The sequence below is a fragment of the Pediculus humanus genome, genomic scaffold, assembly GCF_000006295.1.
Source record: "Pediculus humanus corporis 1103172107402 genomic scaffold, whole genome shotgun sequence".
Lineage (NCBI taxonomy): Eukaryota > Metazoa > Arthropoda > Insecta > Psocodea > Pediculidae > Pediculus > Pediculus humanus.
In genome coordinates, this window is record NW_002987027.1 from 167,571 (window position 1) to 185,091 (window position 17,521).

At 27.9% G+C, this 17,521-nt stretch overlaps 1 protein-coding gene across 1 annotated transcript; it reads left to right on the forward strand.

Moving 5' to 3' along the window:
• Positions 1-256: 256 nt before the first annotated feature.
• On the forward strand, positions 257-13,049 carry Phum_PHUM052780 (Plexin-A1 precursor, putative; the record flags this gene model as incomplete). Its single annotated transcript, XM_002423314.1, has 25 exons — positions 257-1,396; positions 4,957-5,139; positions 5,498-5,727; positions 6,623-6,752; positions 7,080-7,242; positions 7,322-7,530; positions 7,609-7,740; positions 7,830-8,031; positions 8,124-8,703; positions 8,802-8,967; positions 9,064-9,183; positions 9,321-9,569; positions 9,664-9,840; positions 9,945-10,194; positions 10,321-10,585; positions 10,666-10,803; positions 10,889-11,102; positions 11,178-11,365; positions 11,462-11,558; positions 11,662-11,850; positions 11,948-12,052; positions 12,132-12,301; positions 12,385-12,527; positions 12,648-12,793; positions 12,876-13,049. The coding sequence occupies 25 exons, from the start codon at positions 257-259 to the stop codon at positions 13,047-13,049; spliced, it is 5,760 nt and encodes a 1,919-aa protein (XP_002423359.1).
• Between the last annotated feature and the right edge of the window lie 4,472 nt (positions 13,050-17,521).

Sequence of the window (17,521 nt, forward strand, 5' to 3'; positions counted from 1 at the left end):
TTTTTTTTCGTAATTTAAATTTGTAATGTACGTTTTAATATTATTATTATTATTATTACTTTCTTTTCGTCTTATAATTTCTTATTTTTTTTTTTTTTTTCAAACGGTCACCAAATATTAAAAAAGCTTAAAAGGGAATTGTTTGCTTAAAGGAAATGATTTTGTTAATTTTATTAATTTTTTTTTTTTTTTTCTGTTACAGATTATAATGTGACCAAGTGCCTGTAAAGGTGTAACAAACTGGAGTCGAATAAAAATGAAGAAGATGGTGACGATGATGTTGACGTTGCTTGGCGGGTTTGGTTTGATCTCGCCGACTCGTTGCACCATCATCAAATCGTTCGCCGATGAGCAAATTGAAAAATTCAATCATCTTGTCGTTGATAAAAATACGGGGCGAGTTTTTATCGGAGCCATAAATAAATTGTACCAACTTTCGCCCGATTTAGAGTTGGTCATATCGGAATCGACGGGTCCGCATGAATATTCGTCTCAGTGTTCGGTATTGGATTGTCTCCCGACCATAGTTAAAAAATTAACGGATAACGTGAACAAAGCTCTCGTCATCGATTACACTACAAGTCGGTTAATTGTGTGCGGAAGTCTTTTTCAGGGAACATGTTCGGTACGAAACCTTCACAACATATCCGACGTGGTTCAATCGGTAAAAGAAGCCGTGGTCGCGAGCAACAAAACGGCGTCAACCGTGGCATTCATAGCTCCGGGACCGCCGAACCCTCCCGTGACTCAAGTCATGTACGTGGGAGTGACGTATTCGGGAGGGAATTCTCCCTACAGCTCAGAAGTACCTGCAGTTTGCTCTCGAAGTTTAGATCCGAACAAAATGTTTACGATAGCCAAAACGGCCGTGACCACGGGGACTAGAATGTTTGTCAATTCCTTAGCTCGAGAGCGGTACCTTATAAATTACGTTTACGGTTTTAGTTCGGGTGGTTTCAGTTATTTTTTGACCAATCAAATGAAATCGACTCAAGCGTCACCGTTTATATCAAAGTTAGTACGAATTTGTCACGACGATCCCAATTATTATTCGTATACCGAAATACCGATCGAATGTACGACGACGACGACCGGAAAATCGGAAAAGATTAAAAATTTCAACTTGGTACAGGCAGCTTACGTTGGGAAACCCGGTTCGGATTTGGCCGCGGATTTAGGCATCACCGCTCAAGACGACGTTCTTTTTGCCGTTTTTTCAGAAACGGACCTAAGCGAAGGAGAAACCTCGAGCAAACCCGCTCCCTCGAGCGGTCTATGCGTTTACACTTTGAAAAGCATTCGAAGGAAATTTATGGAAAACATAAAGACTTGCTTCGAGGGTAAAGCCAACAGGGGTCTGGATTTCGTATCGACCGGTCACCATTGCGTTCCAACGGTAAGTTTATTTATTTTCCTTTACACATATATTAGTTCATTTTTGGGTAAAATTCATTTAAATTTCACGACGACTCGTCCCATATTTTGTTTGTTTATATAAAATTGTTTAATTTCTATTTGTTTAAATTTGTTTTTAAACTCGAAACTTTCACTTTATATAAAGCTTTTTAATTACTACCTCGCGTTTCGTCTAAAAAAAAAAAAAAAAAATTATACCATTCAGAGAGAGAGAGAGAGAGATATAATAAAATCGACATTAAGTTATCTGTAATACATCAGATTTACCTTGCGGTGTTTAAACTAGGAAATTACTATAATATATATATATATATATTTCAAATATTATTTAAAAAAAATAAAAGCGGTATCGGCGTTCTTTGATAACAAATTTAATTCAAACGGTTCGCTTTGGGTATTCTTTTCTCTCTCTTAACTTTAAATTACACGAGTTCATAAATAAAAAAAAAGAAAAAAAAAACATGGCAGTTGAAAGTATGAAAAACTTTTATTTATTATTTGTCTTTTCTTTCTTTTTTTTTTTTTTAAATTCGAAGAACTTTAATAATTATTTGAATGCTTTAAATTTTTCATTTATTTGTTTATTATCATTATTATCATTAATCGTATTTTTTTCACGTGCTCGTTAAAAAGCAAAAAAAAAATTAGGTTTTTAGTTTATTTTGGCTCTGTGATTTTCACGTGAGGAGCGTTTTTATTTATTATTGGTTTTTCCTTTTATTTATCTCCTCGGTTTATTTTTGTTAAAATAACACATAGCTCTGGATTATTTTTAAAAAGAAAAAAGATGGAGTCAGTCAGGTGACGGAGTTGGTTTTGTTATACACCTAATTAGACTAGATAATTTTTTACTAGATAAAGAGAAAGGAAAAGACACGAAAATTGCTTTTTAAAATTAAAATATAAATAGAAATTTAAATTTTTATCCGTATTTTTTCGTTCTTTCGTTTGTTTGTTTGTTTGTTTGGTTGTTTGTTTGTTTGTTTGTTGGCTCTCGTTGAAAGTAGGAAAATGTAAAGATTCATTGTGATGAATCAGATTTTATTTGAATTATCTGATTATACGCGAAAGGCTAGGCAATATATATATTATTTGTCATAATCACGTGTTATTATAAATAAGGAAATTTTAACATTTTAATTTTTTTTTTTTTTTTTTTTTTTTCTATTCATTGCTAATTTTCAAAAAAAAAAAAAAAAAAAAAAAAAAAATATGATTCCAAAAATAATAATTATTGGTTGTTGTTGTTGTTGTTGGGAGGGTTTCGGGAAGAATATTTCAAACAGAAAGAGAAAATGAATTTGCCAACAGGAGAATTTAAAAAAAAAAAAAAAAAAAAAAATGCGGGTCGAAACTAATTTAGATTTTTTTCTAAATCATAAATTTTAAAAAAAAAAAAAAAGCAAATGTATTGTGTGACCTTTGCCCCCCCCCTCTCTCTCTCTCTCGGTTTTATTTTTTTCGATAGAAACTAATAAATAAACCTGCGTAAAAAAAAAAAAAAAACTCGTAATGGCTTCTTTTTTTATATTTTTTTATTACAATAATTATAATTTTTTTTTTATCACTCGCGTACACAGTTTTTCCTCAAAAGAGAGAAAAAAAAAATAAAAAATAAATAAATTATTATAATGAGTACCTTATTATTATTATTATTATTATTTGAAGGAGAGAGAGAGAGAGAGAGATAAAAGTAAAATTACGAAGAGAAGTTTCATAATGCCCTTTTGACTATTCGTTTTTTTTTTTTTTTTTTTTATTACGAAATTTTAATAATAATAATAATAATTTCAATAATAAATTTTTGTTCTTTTTCTTTCCCCCTCCCGCCTACCCCTCCCCCCTTCGTACTTTATGTAAATGTATCTACGGTCGATTTATAATAAAAATAAATAAAATATATATTTATTGTGTAAAAAATTGTGCTGCATACGTATACAACATAAATTATTTACAAAGTTAAATACTTGTAATTTTCGAACTCGATATATCGAATAAAATAATGATGATAATAATAATAATAATAATAATAGCAACCGAGAGCATATATTTTATTTATTTATTTATTTTATTAAATTTTTATTTTATGATTTTCCTTGCGAATGAGTTGCAATGCGATTGTGGTTATTATAGCTTTTCTTTCTCTTTTCTTTTTTCTCTTTTCTTTCTCTTGGATTTTGTTTTTTTTTTAAAATTTTTTTTACTCAAAAGAATCGTATTTCGTATAATCGTATGTGTGTGTGCGTGTATGCGTGCGTGCGTGTTTAAGTTTGAATATAAAAGGAAACGGATGTTGATACCATTTTTTTTTATCATCGTATTTTCGTAAGATATTTTTTTAAATATTTTTTATGTATGTATGTATTTATTAATTATGGCGACTTCCCTTAAAAATCTAGCTAGAGCTGAGCTATCATCAAATTAATGTTTTTTTTATTTAATTTTGGCGGTTGGAAAAGTGAAATGTTTAGGGGAAAAAACGAAAAAAAAGTTAGAGAATGCGGTAAAGCTGTGGATGAATGAATGAATGAATGAATGAATGGAATGAATGACACGAGACGGAAGAAATAAGTGAGTTATTATTATTATTATTATTATTATTATTATTATTATTATTATTATTATTATTATTTGTTTTTATATTATTTAATTTGCACACGAGAATAATGAACGTTTTTTTTTTTTATTTGAGATTTATAAAATGGAAAATTTAATTAAATTAAGAAAGATTTTTTTTTTTTTGTATATATAGAATATATAATTAATTTTGCAAATGTTCTTCACTATTTTTTTTTTGTTTTTTGGGGGGGGAGAAAGGGGAGGGGAGGGGAAATATTAGTAAAAGAGAAAAGTTTGAGCTTCCCAAGAGGTTCCTGATATTAAGCTTTGTAATTCGGTTTGTGCGGGACGCGCGCGCTGCACAGCTGGTCGAAGCTTTCATCTTCAGGCTCCAAGCTCGGAAGATCAATAAAAGGAGGAGGAGGAGGATAGCTGAATTTTCTTTAACTCCCTTTTGCATCTTTTCCTTTTCTTTTACTTTTTCCCTCTCTTCCCCTCTTCCCTCTCTCTTTTCCTTTTTTTTTCGCATCTTTCTTGTACTTATTTAACTTCAGGTATTTTCCTTTTCATTCACATAAATTTAAAATTTAAAAATTTTCAAACTTTTTTTTTTTTTTTTTTTTTTTTTTTTTGTTAAATTTACAAAAATCATTAATGACAAACATTGACACAACTCGTCATATCCAAGTGAAAAACTAATATGATTATGTTTTGTTTCGGTTAGTTATACGACTTTAACATGCTTTCCATGGTTTTCTTTTTCTTTCCATCCATCCATTTTGCCCACATTTTAATGTGTTTTTCCTTTCCTTTTCCTTTTAATGTTTTTTTTTTTTTTTTTTTTTTCAATTGAAGGAAGAAGAATTTTAGTATCATCATGAAAATTTTTTTTTTTTTTGTAAAGTTTTGCTAAAGTTTGAGAATTTTTTAAACTTTAAATTAATGTTTATTCGTTTGTTTGTTTGTTTGTTTGTTTTCTAGAAATTGCAAAGCATAAGCGAAGATTTTTGCGGTTTAGATGTTAATACTCCTCTGGGTGGTGAATCACCCATTCAGACAGAGGCAGCTTTAGCTTTTAATGATCTTTTAACGGCAGTTGCGGCTACTTCGACTGGAGATTACACCGTCGTATTTTTGGGAACGGGAAATGGACACCTGAAAAAGGTAAGCAAGCAAGCAAGCAAGAATTAAATCTTTCCTTTTCATTAAATTACAAAAAAAAAAAAAAAAAAATGATTTGAATTTTTTTATATAATTGAATGGAATGGAATGATTGAAAAAAAAATTTTTTTTTTTTTGGTTTGTTTTTTTTTTGAAATAGTTTTGCCGCACCCAGCATTTGGGATGGAAAAAAATTAAAAGTTTTGATGCATTTTTGAAAATTATTTAATTCTTTAATTAATTATTATTTAGTGATATGATGAGAATGAAAAAATTATAAAATAACAACCGCCACCGCCATTACCGGTATTGTAAATCTCTCTCTAAAAAAAAAAAATTTTTTTTAAAATAATACTTAAAGGTCGTCGTTGAGGGTTCGTCATCGGCTTTACAATATGGAGATGAAATAATTGATGAAAATTCGGCAACGAATCCGGATTTGTATTTTGATGCTCAGCAAATACATTTGTACGTGATGACGGAGAGAAGAGTGTCAAAAGTAAAAGTGCAAGAATGTAGCGTTTATAAAACTTGTTGGGACTGCCTTAATGCCAAAGATCCATATTGCGGATGGTGTTCTCTAGAAAACAAGTAAGGTTTTTCACATTAAGTAATAATAATAATAATAATAATAGAGAAACAATTTTGAAAAAAAATTTTATTTATTATTATTATTATCATCGTTATCGTCGTTGGTTAATATGAAAATTGCTGTTTATTTAACACACACACACACACACACACACACATGTAACAAAAAGAGAAAAAGTTTTAAAAGATTATTAAAGGAATAATATCAATCTAAAATTTAACTGTATAACTTTGGGTTGGTGGTATTAAGTTCAAATTCAAACCTCCTCTTTAGATCTTTTTTTTTTTTTTTTTCTTTTCTTTTCTTTTAATATTCTGATTTTATCATCCTTAATAGTTTTTTTTTTTTCTTCTCTTCTCTTCTTCTTCTTCATTATAAAGTCAACACACGTATATATTATGGTGGAGACTATTTAAATACATGAGCAATTTGAAGAAATGACTCAACTCGAATATTATTACTTACTATTGGTAATAATAATAATATTGACGTAAAAGCTCAAAATGGATTTTTTGTATGATGGTGTGTGTGTGCGTGTGTGCGTGTGTGTGCATGGTTAAAATTAGATGCATTGAATCGAAAATAAAATTTAAATAAGCGTCCAAGAAAACTTAAATATGCGATTATTGTTTTATCACGTAATCATAATTTTAATTATATTTTCGTGCATAGAAAAAAAAAATTATTATTATTATTATTATTATTACGTGAATGTATTCAATTTTTTTTCATTTTTTTTTCATTTTCTTTTTGGGTTTTCGAATGTATTTAAAATTTACTTTCCGTACTTGCCTACATAATAATAACGTTTTTTTTTTGTATTGTAAAAATTGATGGTTGTTCAATTATTTTATTTACAAATGTAATTTTTTTTTTTTTCAAAAATTATTTTAGATGTAGCTTGAGAAGCGATTGTCAAGATGCTGCTAAGGATCCATTATATTGGATATCATATAAAAGTGGAAGATGTACGACCATAACTACAGTCACACCGAATCAACTTCAACGAACCACTGCCAGAACGGTTGGTTATACATATAGTTTATATATATTGTAAAATATTTACTTAGAAAAGAAAAGTTGTTCTGGGCAAACGTTTAATTAGGTTTTTCCCATTTAAAGTTCAAATTTAGGTCAAATTTTTACGTAGTTAAAAAAAAAAAATAAATAAATAAATGCATAAAGAATTTATGTGTTTATTATTTTTATTGTTATTTATTTATTTTTTTATTTAAAAAAGTTTATTCATTATAATAAAATATTAATTTTTTATCGGCCCCTCCCCGCGCCCGCCCTTAGAAAAAAAAATTATTGTTTGATTTTATTATTATTATTTTTTTTTTTTTTTTAGCTTGAATTGGTGATTGATAACCTTCCCACATTGCCTGGACAATTTCTTTGCGCTTTTACTGCTCTTGATAAAGTTCTCATAACAAATGCTACGAGAAAATCTTATGGTGTTAATTGTACGACGCCTCGAACTGATTTACTTCCTTCCATACCGGCTGGACAGCGTAAGTTTTACTTTACTCTTGCTTCTTGTCTTTAAAATTGAAATGAAGTTGATTTAATTTAATTTTAATTATTTTTCAGATCATTTTGTATCACGTTTATCAGTTCGAATGACTTCTGGTCCAGATTTTGTACAAACGAATTTTACATTTTTCGACTGCAACACTTACAGTTCCTGCACTCAGTGCGTATCGTCAATGTTTCCCTGTGATTGGTGTGTCGATGGTCACAGGTGCACTCACGATACGGCGGAAAATTGTAGAAATGATATCCTCGTTACCGGAGTTAGCGTGAGTACATTTACAATGACGTGATCATTAGGTATCAAAAAAAAAAAAAATTAAAATTAATTTTTGTAAATTTTATAGAGGATCGGTCCCAGCTATAGGAGTGGCCCAGGATTTTGTCCAACTATTAACGCTACTGCAGAAGGCTCTCCAGAAATTTTGGCTCCGTCCGGTATGAAGAAAGTTATCAAAGTTAAAGTTCATATTATAGGAGTAAGTTTGTAACATTTGTATATGTTTATTATCGAGTTTTTTTTTTTTTTTTTTGTTTAATTAAATACGTAATTTAAATTTAATTTTAGCAATTCATTGTTCAAACTCGTTTCGTCTGTCAATTCAATATCGAGGGAAGAGTGACTCACGTTAACGCCCGTCTACTCGGTGATACCATTTACTGCGAGAATATGGAATTTTCTTACACTTCAAGAGCTCCTAACATAACGGTTCCTTTTGCTGTCATTTGGGGAGGATCAAAACCTTTGGATAATCCTGATAACGTTCACAGTAAGTTTTTTTTAATTGATTTTTTTTTTTGAGAAAGATCGACAGCCCGATTTCGTAAATTTTATTTTTAATTTTAATTTTTCAATTTTCAGTTGTTATTTACCGCTGTAGAGATATGGCTGACAATTGTGGAATGTGTTTGGCTCTGTCGGAAAAATACGAGTGTGGATGGTGTCAAAGCGCAGATAGATGTGAAGTTAAGGATCAGTGCGATCAAGGAAGTGGAGTATGGTTGGATCGAGAACAAACTTGTCCGAATCCCGAGGTGTACGAATTCGAACCAATGATGGGACCGTGGGAAGGTGGAACAAACATAACCATTCGCGGAATAAATCTGGGAAAATCTTTTCAAGATATTTACGGTGGAGTCATGGTGGCTGGCGTTCAATGTGAACCGTATAAAGAACTCTATATAAAAACGAAAGAAATAATTTGTAAAGTAGATGGGCCCGGAAGTAGCAAACCCCGGAGTGGTCCTGTGATTGTAAAAGTCGAAGATTTCAGGGGCGAATCAAAATCTAATTATAATTTTGTCGATCCTCAAATATATGGAATCAGTCCAACGTTTGGTCCTAAATCGGGAGGCACGGTTCTTAGAATAAAAGGGAAATTTATGAACGCCGGAAGTAGAACTTTAGCTTTTATCGATGAGCTTCCTTGTGAAATCAACAGGTAGGTTTTTAAGATTAAATCTAACTTTTTCTTTTCTTTTAATGATTTATCTTTTTTTTTTTTTTTGTCCAAAATTACATTTCATTCATAATTTTCAGCACAAGTTCTGATGAGGCTATTTGCATCACGAGTTCATCTGATAAGCAAAGAACCGGAGCTTTAAGAATGAAGTTTGATAAAGGTGATCGATATTTTGACAAAGGCTCATTCGAATACGTTGAAGATCCAACAATCGAATCCGCAGAATCGGGTCCTCTAAGTCAGGTATGGTTTGATTTTTTGCAAAACAACAAACAAAATTTAGTAGGTTTTATTTACGGTAAATAAACTAAATTTTATATATTTTTTTTTTTTTTTCAGTTAAAGATACCAAAAGGAATTCCTGCCGGGGGTATTAAAATTTCTGTTGTGGGGAAAAACTTCGTGAGCATTCAAAATCCCCAGATGTATGTTTATTACGATAATAAAAAGTTTGTCAGCGTAAGTTATTTACTAATGATAAATTATATTTAAAACAGCCATTAAAATATTTCTTAAAAATTTGGTTTTCATCCACGTAAAAAAAAAATAATAATAATAATAATAATTTATACTTAATTGTAAATATTTTATTTTAGGATTGCACTGTACTATCTAATACTAACATGCAATGCTCATCACCTCAAATACAAGTTCCAAACGATGTTGTTATTGATCCAGATCAACCTTTACCGTTGCTATACGGGTTTCACATGGATAAAGTATTAGGCGTTCAAAATCTTTCAGTCAAACAAGGGTATCCCCCGTTTTCATTGTATCCCAATCCCGTTTACGAGCCGTTCGATGAAGAAATAAAGCACTATAAAAGTGATTACCTAACAATTAATGTAAGCAAATGAATTTTTTTTTTTTTTTTGACATCATGATTGATTGAATTAAAAAATTATTAAAATTTATTAAAATGTTTACGAATGTTATCAGGGTCAACATTTGGATAGAGCTTCTCAAGAAACTGACGTGTCGGTTCAAATTGGTAGTAGCGTTTGTAATGTGACATCACTTTCGAGGCAACAACTTACTTGCCGTCCACCCGAAACCCAACCCCCGCCCGTGGATGCCGAAGGAACTTCTGATCAGCATAGTCTTCCAGAAGTTGTGGTATTTGAATTTTAAAAATTTTCAGTTTTTTTTTTTTTTTTTTAAAGAACACAAAATTTTCAATTTTTCAATGTTTTGATTAATGAAATTTCCCATCATTGAAGGTTATCGTCGGCGGATCCTTACGTTATAAAATAGGAAAACTAAGTTACACATCACTCACTGGGAGCGCAGGGCCGTTAACCAAGCCTACTGTAATTGCAATAGTAGTTGTTATTTTGGTCATTTTTGTGATTTTCTTGTGCTTTTTGATCGCGTACAGAAGGAAATCCACCGAGAGTAGCAGAGTGTTGAAAAATATGCAAGAACAAATGGATATTTTGGAATTGAGGGTAGCCGCAGAATGCAAAGAAGGTAAATTTATCATTATTATTATTCTAAGAAAAACTTTTGTGAAAATAAAATGAAGAGATCAGACACCACGTGCATATTAAAATTTTATTTGTGTATATGTTAAATGACTATTTATTTCTCGTTTAGCTTTCGCCGAACTTCAAACCGAAATGACTGACGTAACGGGAGATTTAACTTCCGGTGGAATACCATTTTTAGATTATCGTTCTTACGCGATGAAAATATTATTTCCAAATATGGAAGATCACGCAGTTCTCCAGTTGGAGCGCTCCGAACTTCATCATAAAGAAAAAGCTTTAAGGATTTTCGGTCAACTCATAATAAATAAAACGTTTCTTTTACTTTTCATCAGAACTTTGGAAAGTAATCGTTATTTTTCCATGAGAGACAGGTAAGATGAAGATATAAGGTATAAGATCCCAAAAATTTATTTAAAAATATTTAAATTATATTTAATTATCTTTTCAACAGAGTAAATGTTGCTTCTTTGATCATGGTGACGCTTCAAGGTAAATTAGAATATTGTACGGATATTTTAAAAACTTTGTTGGCAGAACTCATTGAAAAATGCATGGAAGGAAAAAGTCATCCAAAGCTTCTTCTCAGAAGGTATAACTTTTTTTTAAACAATTTTATAAAATTAAATCTTGTGGGCTTTTTAATTGAAAATTCTTTTTTTTTTTTTTTTTTTTAGAACGGAAAGCGTTGCTGAAAAAATGCTCTCTGCTTGGTTTACGTTCCTTTTATATAAATTTCTTAGAGAATGCGCTGGTGAACCTCTTTACATGCTCTTCAGAGCGGTGAAGCAACAAGTGGATAAGGGTCCCGTCGATGCCATCACATCGGAAGCCCGTTATTCTCTTAGCGAAGAAAAGCTTATACGACAGTCCATTGATTATAAACCAATGGTTGGTCGGATTTACATTTTACATTTAATTACAAAAAAATAATAATGATAATGAATAAAACACTTTTTTTTTTAGACGGTTTTTGTGTCAATATCACAGCAAACTATTTTCTCCGGAGGTCTTGACCCGAACACGGAAAACGTACCCGTCAAAGTTTTAGATTGTGATACGATATCACAGGTCAAAGAAAAAGCTCTCGATACCATATACAGAGCAATACCTTATAGTCAACGTCCAAGAAAAGATGATTTAGATTTAGGTACGTAAAAAAAAATTTTTTTTTGATGCAAACACTCGCATGCAGTAAAAAAATTTACACGATTAACGTAAATTTTTTTTTTTTTAAATTTAGAATGGAGAACGGGTACCTCTGGAAGGTTAATATTATACGATGAAGATACGACAACAAAAACAGAGGGAGAATGGAAGAAAAGAAATACTTTAAATCATTATAGAGTAAGATTAAATTAAAATTTTTTTTTTTTTTTTGGCAGGGTGAAGTAGAAATAGGACGTCAAAAAAATAATTAAATTAAAATTGAAATTTTGAATTTTTCCAGGTTCCGGATGGTGGAATGTTGAATCTAGTCTCAAAACAATCGTCTATGTATAATTTAACTATATTATCAGATAAAACGGATAAATCACACAAATACGAAACGTTAAATTCGTCGAAATATGCAGCGGCGAGTCCGCCATTAAGTCGAGCAACTTCGCCGCTCAATCATGACCACGAAGGAGGTATCAAGGTAAGAAATAATTTTTTTTTTTTTTTTTTTTTTTTTTTTCATTTTTCTTTTTATTTTGGGGAGTTTAATTTTTTTTTTTTTTGTTTTTTGTTTTCAGATATGGCATTTAGTAAAACACCACGATAACGATCCTCAAAAAGAAGGTGAAAGAGGAAATAAAATGGTTTCAGAAATTTATTTAACTCGACTGCTGGCTACAAAGGTATTAAATAATGATTTCGAAAAATTATTGGAAATCTTTTGCTGATTGGTTAATATTTTTTTTGCGTTCGTTTAATTAGGGAACCCTTCAAAAGTTTGTGGACGATCTTTTCGAGACAATCTTTAGCACAGCTCACAGAGGTAGCGCACTTCCCCTGGCTATCAAATACATGTTCGACTTTTTAGACGATCAAGCTTTGCTTCACGGCATAACGGATCCGGAAGTAGTTCACACATGGAAAAGTAATAGGCAAGTATCGTTTCCCTTATTCTTTTCTATTTTCTCCCAAATATTTACCAACGATGATAATAATTTTATTTTATTTTATTTAGCTTACCGTTAAGGTTTTGGGTTAACTTGATAAAAAATCCCAATTTCGTATTCGACATTCACAAATCAAATATAGTCGATTCTTGTTTGTCGGTTGTCGCGCAAACTTTTATGGATTCTTGTTCAACTTCTGATCACAGGCTAGGTAAAAATGAAAATTATTTTTTTTTATATATTTACTTTGCTGCTGCTGCTGCTGCTGCTGCCGCGCGTAAAAAATTTTCAACGTAACGTAAATGATTTAAAAAAAAAATAAAATTTTCAGGGAAAGATTCGCCTAGTTCGAAATTACTATATGCTAAAGACATTCCCGCGTATAAGGAGTGGGTCGAACGTTATTATTCGGATATAAAATTAATGCCAGCTATTTCCGATCAGGATATGGCCGCCATGCTTGCTGAAGAATCGAGAGTGAGTAGCACTTGAGGAAAATGAATTTTTTTTTAAATAACGTCGACATTATACCAAAATATTTTTATTTTTTTTATTTTAGCTGCATTCGACGGAATTCAACACAAACTGTGCATTATACGAATTATATTCGTACGCGACAAAATACAACGAACAATTAATGGTCACATTAGAAGAAGATGAATTTTCACAAAAACAAAGATTAGCATATAAATTGGAGCAAGTGCACAATAGTATGGTGGACCACAATCCGTGATTGTTTTAAAGAAAAAAAAAAAAAAAAAAAAGTTTTTTTTTTCCCCCTCTCCCCATTATTATTATTATTATTTTTTATTTTATTTTGTTTCGGTTTTTTTTTTTTTTTTTTTTGTTTTTTCTTTTCACAACAAAATAAAAAAAAAAAGATAATAATAATAATAAATAGTAAAAGTGTGAAAGTTCGCGATCTGGCCAGTGATTTGTTTAAACAAAAAAAAATTAATAAGCACGCAATAGTTGATAGATTGAGAGAGACAAAAATTAAATTATTTACGGGTTTTTATTATAAATAAATATTGTGTGCTGGAATGCAACCAACGGTTTAATTTATTAACTGGCTTTTCTTTTTTAAATAAATAAATAAATAAAAATCGATCGGATCGCAAAATTATGACTATATATATATATATATATATATATATATATATATATATATATACATGTATGTACGTATGTATATGACAATTAATAATAATAATAATAATAACGCAATTGAAAGGGCAAATTTTATTAGGGCACAATGGTTTTAGAATCTAAATAATAATAATTGATGTAGTTTCACGTGCGAGTGTCGTGACTGAGAAAATATCCTTTGATATATATAGATATATATTTAGTTTGGATAATGTCTTCCATGTGACCTGATTTGCACTTTGCTAAAGAGAAAAAGGAAAATTGTATTAATGATAAATTAATAATGCACTCAAAAAAGTGTGAGTGTATTTTTTTTTTTATTATCATTTTTTATTATTATTATTATTTTTAATATTTTTTTTTTTTTCGTACGTAACATAACATAAATAACTGGAAAATATTATTATTATTTTAATCATCGTTATCGTTATTATCATTATTATTATTATTACAATTAAAAGAAAAAAAAAATGAAAAAATCAAAGAGCTGATAAATGGTTTTTCGTGTATGTGTTTATGTGGATTGTTAATTAGGTCGTTTTTTATCTTACTAAAAGAAGAACTTTTATTTGTGCTTATTAAAAAAAAAAAAAAATGAGGGGGTCATCGTGTTTTGTTTTAACCCCCCCTCCCGGGAAAATAAGAATTTTTTTTCTCTTTTTTTTTTTTTTTTTTTTAAAATAATAGGGAAACAGTTGCACTCAAAAATTAAAAAAAAGAAAAAAAGGGAAATTTTTCTCTTACTCCCCCCATACAAATGAATTTTTTGCAAATTGTAAATGAAGCTCGGATTTCAAATTATTTCCGGCTGTGATTAGGTTTTCTCTCTCTCTCCCCCTCCCCCTCCCTCCCTTAATTTAATCAATCAATATTTTAATATATTTTTTTATTAAAAAAGAAATAAATAAAAAAAAAATTATTATTATTATTATTATTTTTGTTTTTATTGTCAATTTTCTAAGACCTTAAGAAAATGTTTAAAAAAAAAAAAATGGCGTCGATCAAGAGGGAAAATTAAATAAGAAAAATTTGTAATTTATTTAATTTTATAATTAATTTTTTTTTTAATATCATTTTATTATTTATGTATATATATATATAAATATATAATAAAACGGAGGTTAATGATAATGATGATAAAATAATGATGAAAAATAAAAATATCAGCGAGAGAAAAAAAATAAAATAAAATATTTATAGCGTAGGTATTTTTTTACCCGTAATTAATTGTGAAATTTTTTTAATATTTTTGTATAAATTTTGATATTTTAATGAATTTTTTTTTTAAATATCGTAGTTTAAAAAGAGAAAAGACGGATTCAAAACAATAATAATAATAATAATAATAATAGAGGATTTTGTCGTACGCAAACAAACACAAACAAACGCAATAAATATATATATATATATATATATATTTCGTTGAGTGCAACTGGAGAAAAAAAAAAAAAAAATTGAAAAATTATTTATAAAAAAAATAAAATAAATAAATAAATAATAATAATAATGCGATGTTATATGTAATTTTTTTTTATGATAAGAGATAAAGATTTATGATAAAAAAAATGGAGAAAAAAATGAATTTTATTTTTATTTTTAATGCATTTTGGCAAAAATAATAATAATAATAATAATCGAATCGATTCAATATGAATTGCATTTAAAAAAGCTTTTATATATATATAATATATATATAATATATATATAATATATATATATATATATATATATATATATATATATATATATATATATATATATATATATATCCCGCCTAAGCGTTTGAATTAATTTTCAAATCAATTATTATATAAAAAAAAAAAATATATATATATATAAATATATCATAAGTAATCAAATCGCTCTTTTGTACAAATTATAAGAAAGAAAAAAAAAAGCAAAAAAAAAAAAAAATGCAAAAAAAAATTAAAAAAAGAAAAAAAAAAATTGTTCATTTTTTTATTAAGACTGGAAAAAAAAAATTTTTTAAATGTGATTTAGTTGTTTTAGTAACTTTATTTTTTTTTTTTTTATTCCTTTTTTTTTTTTGTGGGGGGGCTTTTTTAATTTTTATTTTAATTTAAATCTACCGGCTCCCTTATCCTCAATATATGCTATGCTACTCATCAGTACCTTTTTTTTTTTTTTAAAAAAAATTTATTATCGTACGTAAATATATATTATTATTATTATTATTATTATTATTATTATTATTATTATTATTATTATTATTATTATTTGGTTTTTAATGATGAAGTGTCACCATTTGCTATAAAGCTTTAACCAAGTTTTTTTTTTTTATTCATTCCTTTAAAATCAATCATTTTATTTTTTTTTAATTTGTATTAATTTCATAAATAAAATTTTTTCATTTATTTTTTATTTTTTTATTTTTAAAAAACCGTAAAAAATAAGTTTATTTAAAATAATAATAATAATAATAATAATAATTTGTGTTATTTAATGATTCATTATTTTAAATTATATAAATTTTTTTTTTTTTTTTTTTTTTTTTTTAAAGCAAGGTAAACTTCTATTCAGGGCACTTTTTATTTCTTTTTCTTTCTTTTTTTTTTAAAAAAAAATTTTTATCAAAAATAAATTTATGTATTTACCATTAAAGATATTGAAAAATATATTTTAATTGGTGTATTAACATTTTTTATTTATTTTTAATATTCTTTTTTAAAAAAAAAATACCTTTTCTTTTTTTTTTGTATTAATAATATAATATAATATAATATAATGAATAAACTTATAATTTACAACAAAAAAAAAAAAAACAATTTTTAATGTTGATAATAATAATAATTGTATATAAAATATTTCAATAATTATTTATCGATTTATATTTAGGTTAACATGATCATTTGTTATCTCCTTCAAGCATTCTCAAAGTCTTAAAAGCATTAAATACATGTTCGATTATAGTTTTTTATAAAAACCTTTGCTAATCGATAAAATTACAAAAATTAATATTTGTTTGATTTTTCAATTGTAATTATATGGTATTCATAAGCAAGGTAAATAACTTTCTGGTGTGATTGAAATAACATTTGTGATTATTCTAGAAAATAATGGATTTATTTCATTTTCAGGAAGTTCTTTCCATGCTTCTTCGAGAATAGTTCTCACCCTCATGGATGGTTTTTTAGGTTCGTTACTGAGTGTATCCCTGTATAAAATTAAATCATAATTTTAATAATAATCATACTAAAAACCTTTGGAATAAAAATATTGTTTATTTGAAAAATAAATTCTTACTTTAATATAAATATGAGAGTCGGTGCATTTCCATCATCATATGTTTCATCGATTAAAGATTGAAATATCCTCGCAGTACTGCCAGATATCTCATCGAGATTTGTAATGTGAAGTCTATGTTTTTTAATGACAGGTTTTATTATTTCTAAGAATTTCCCATAGTCTTCACCATCATCATCATCATTCATTTCATTAGAATAATAATTTGAATTTAAACTTGCCTTACATACTGAAGATAATAATTGTTGAAAACAATTACAAGTATTAGTACTTTTTTTATCACAAAGGAATAAAATTGATTTAGGATTAGTTGTATTATTTTTAAAACTTCTTAGAAAGTAATTCCACTCTTTACTATTGTCATTTTGATATTTACTTTTTAATAAATCCCAACAATTAGATACATTCGAAGAATTTTTTGAAAAAAAGCAAAAATATAACAATACTATAGCGAATATAAATAAGATCAATTTATACCATTCAAATCCTAATGGGTTATTAACATTTTTATTTATTTTATCATTATTTTCTTTTTCTTTTTTTTTTATTTTATCTTTTTTCTCGTTATTTATATTTTCATATTCTTCAAAATCTGTATCTTCGTGGTACCTTCGAAATTTTTTATCATCATTATATGTTACAGAATAATATCCACGTTTATTTAAATATTCAGTATCATTAAATATATTTGGATTTTTTTTTTGGTTTTCGTACATTATTAAAAATATATATATATATATATATAACAATATGGAAAACCTAATTAATCTAATAAAAAAGACAAATCGGAAA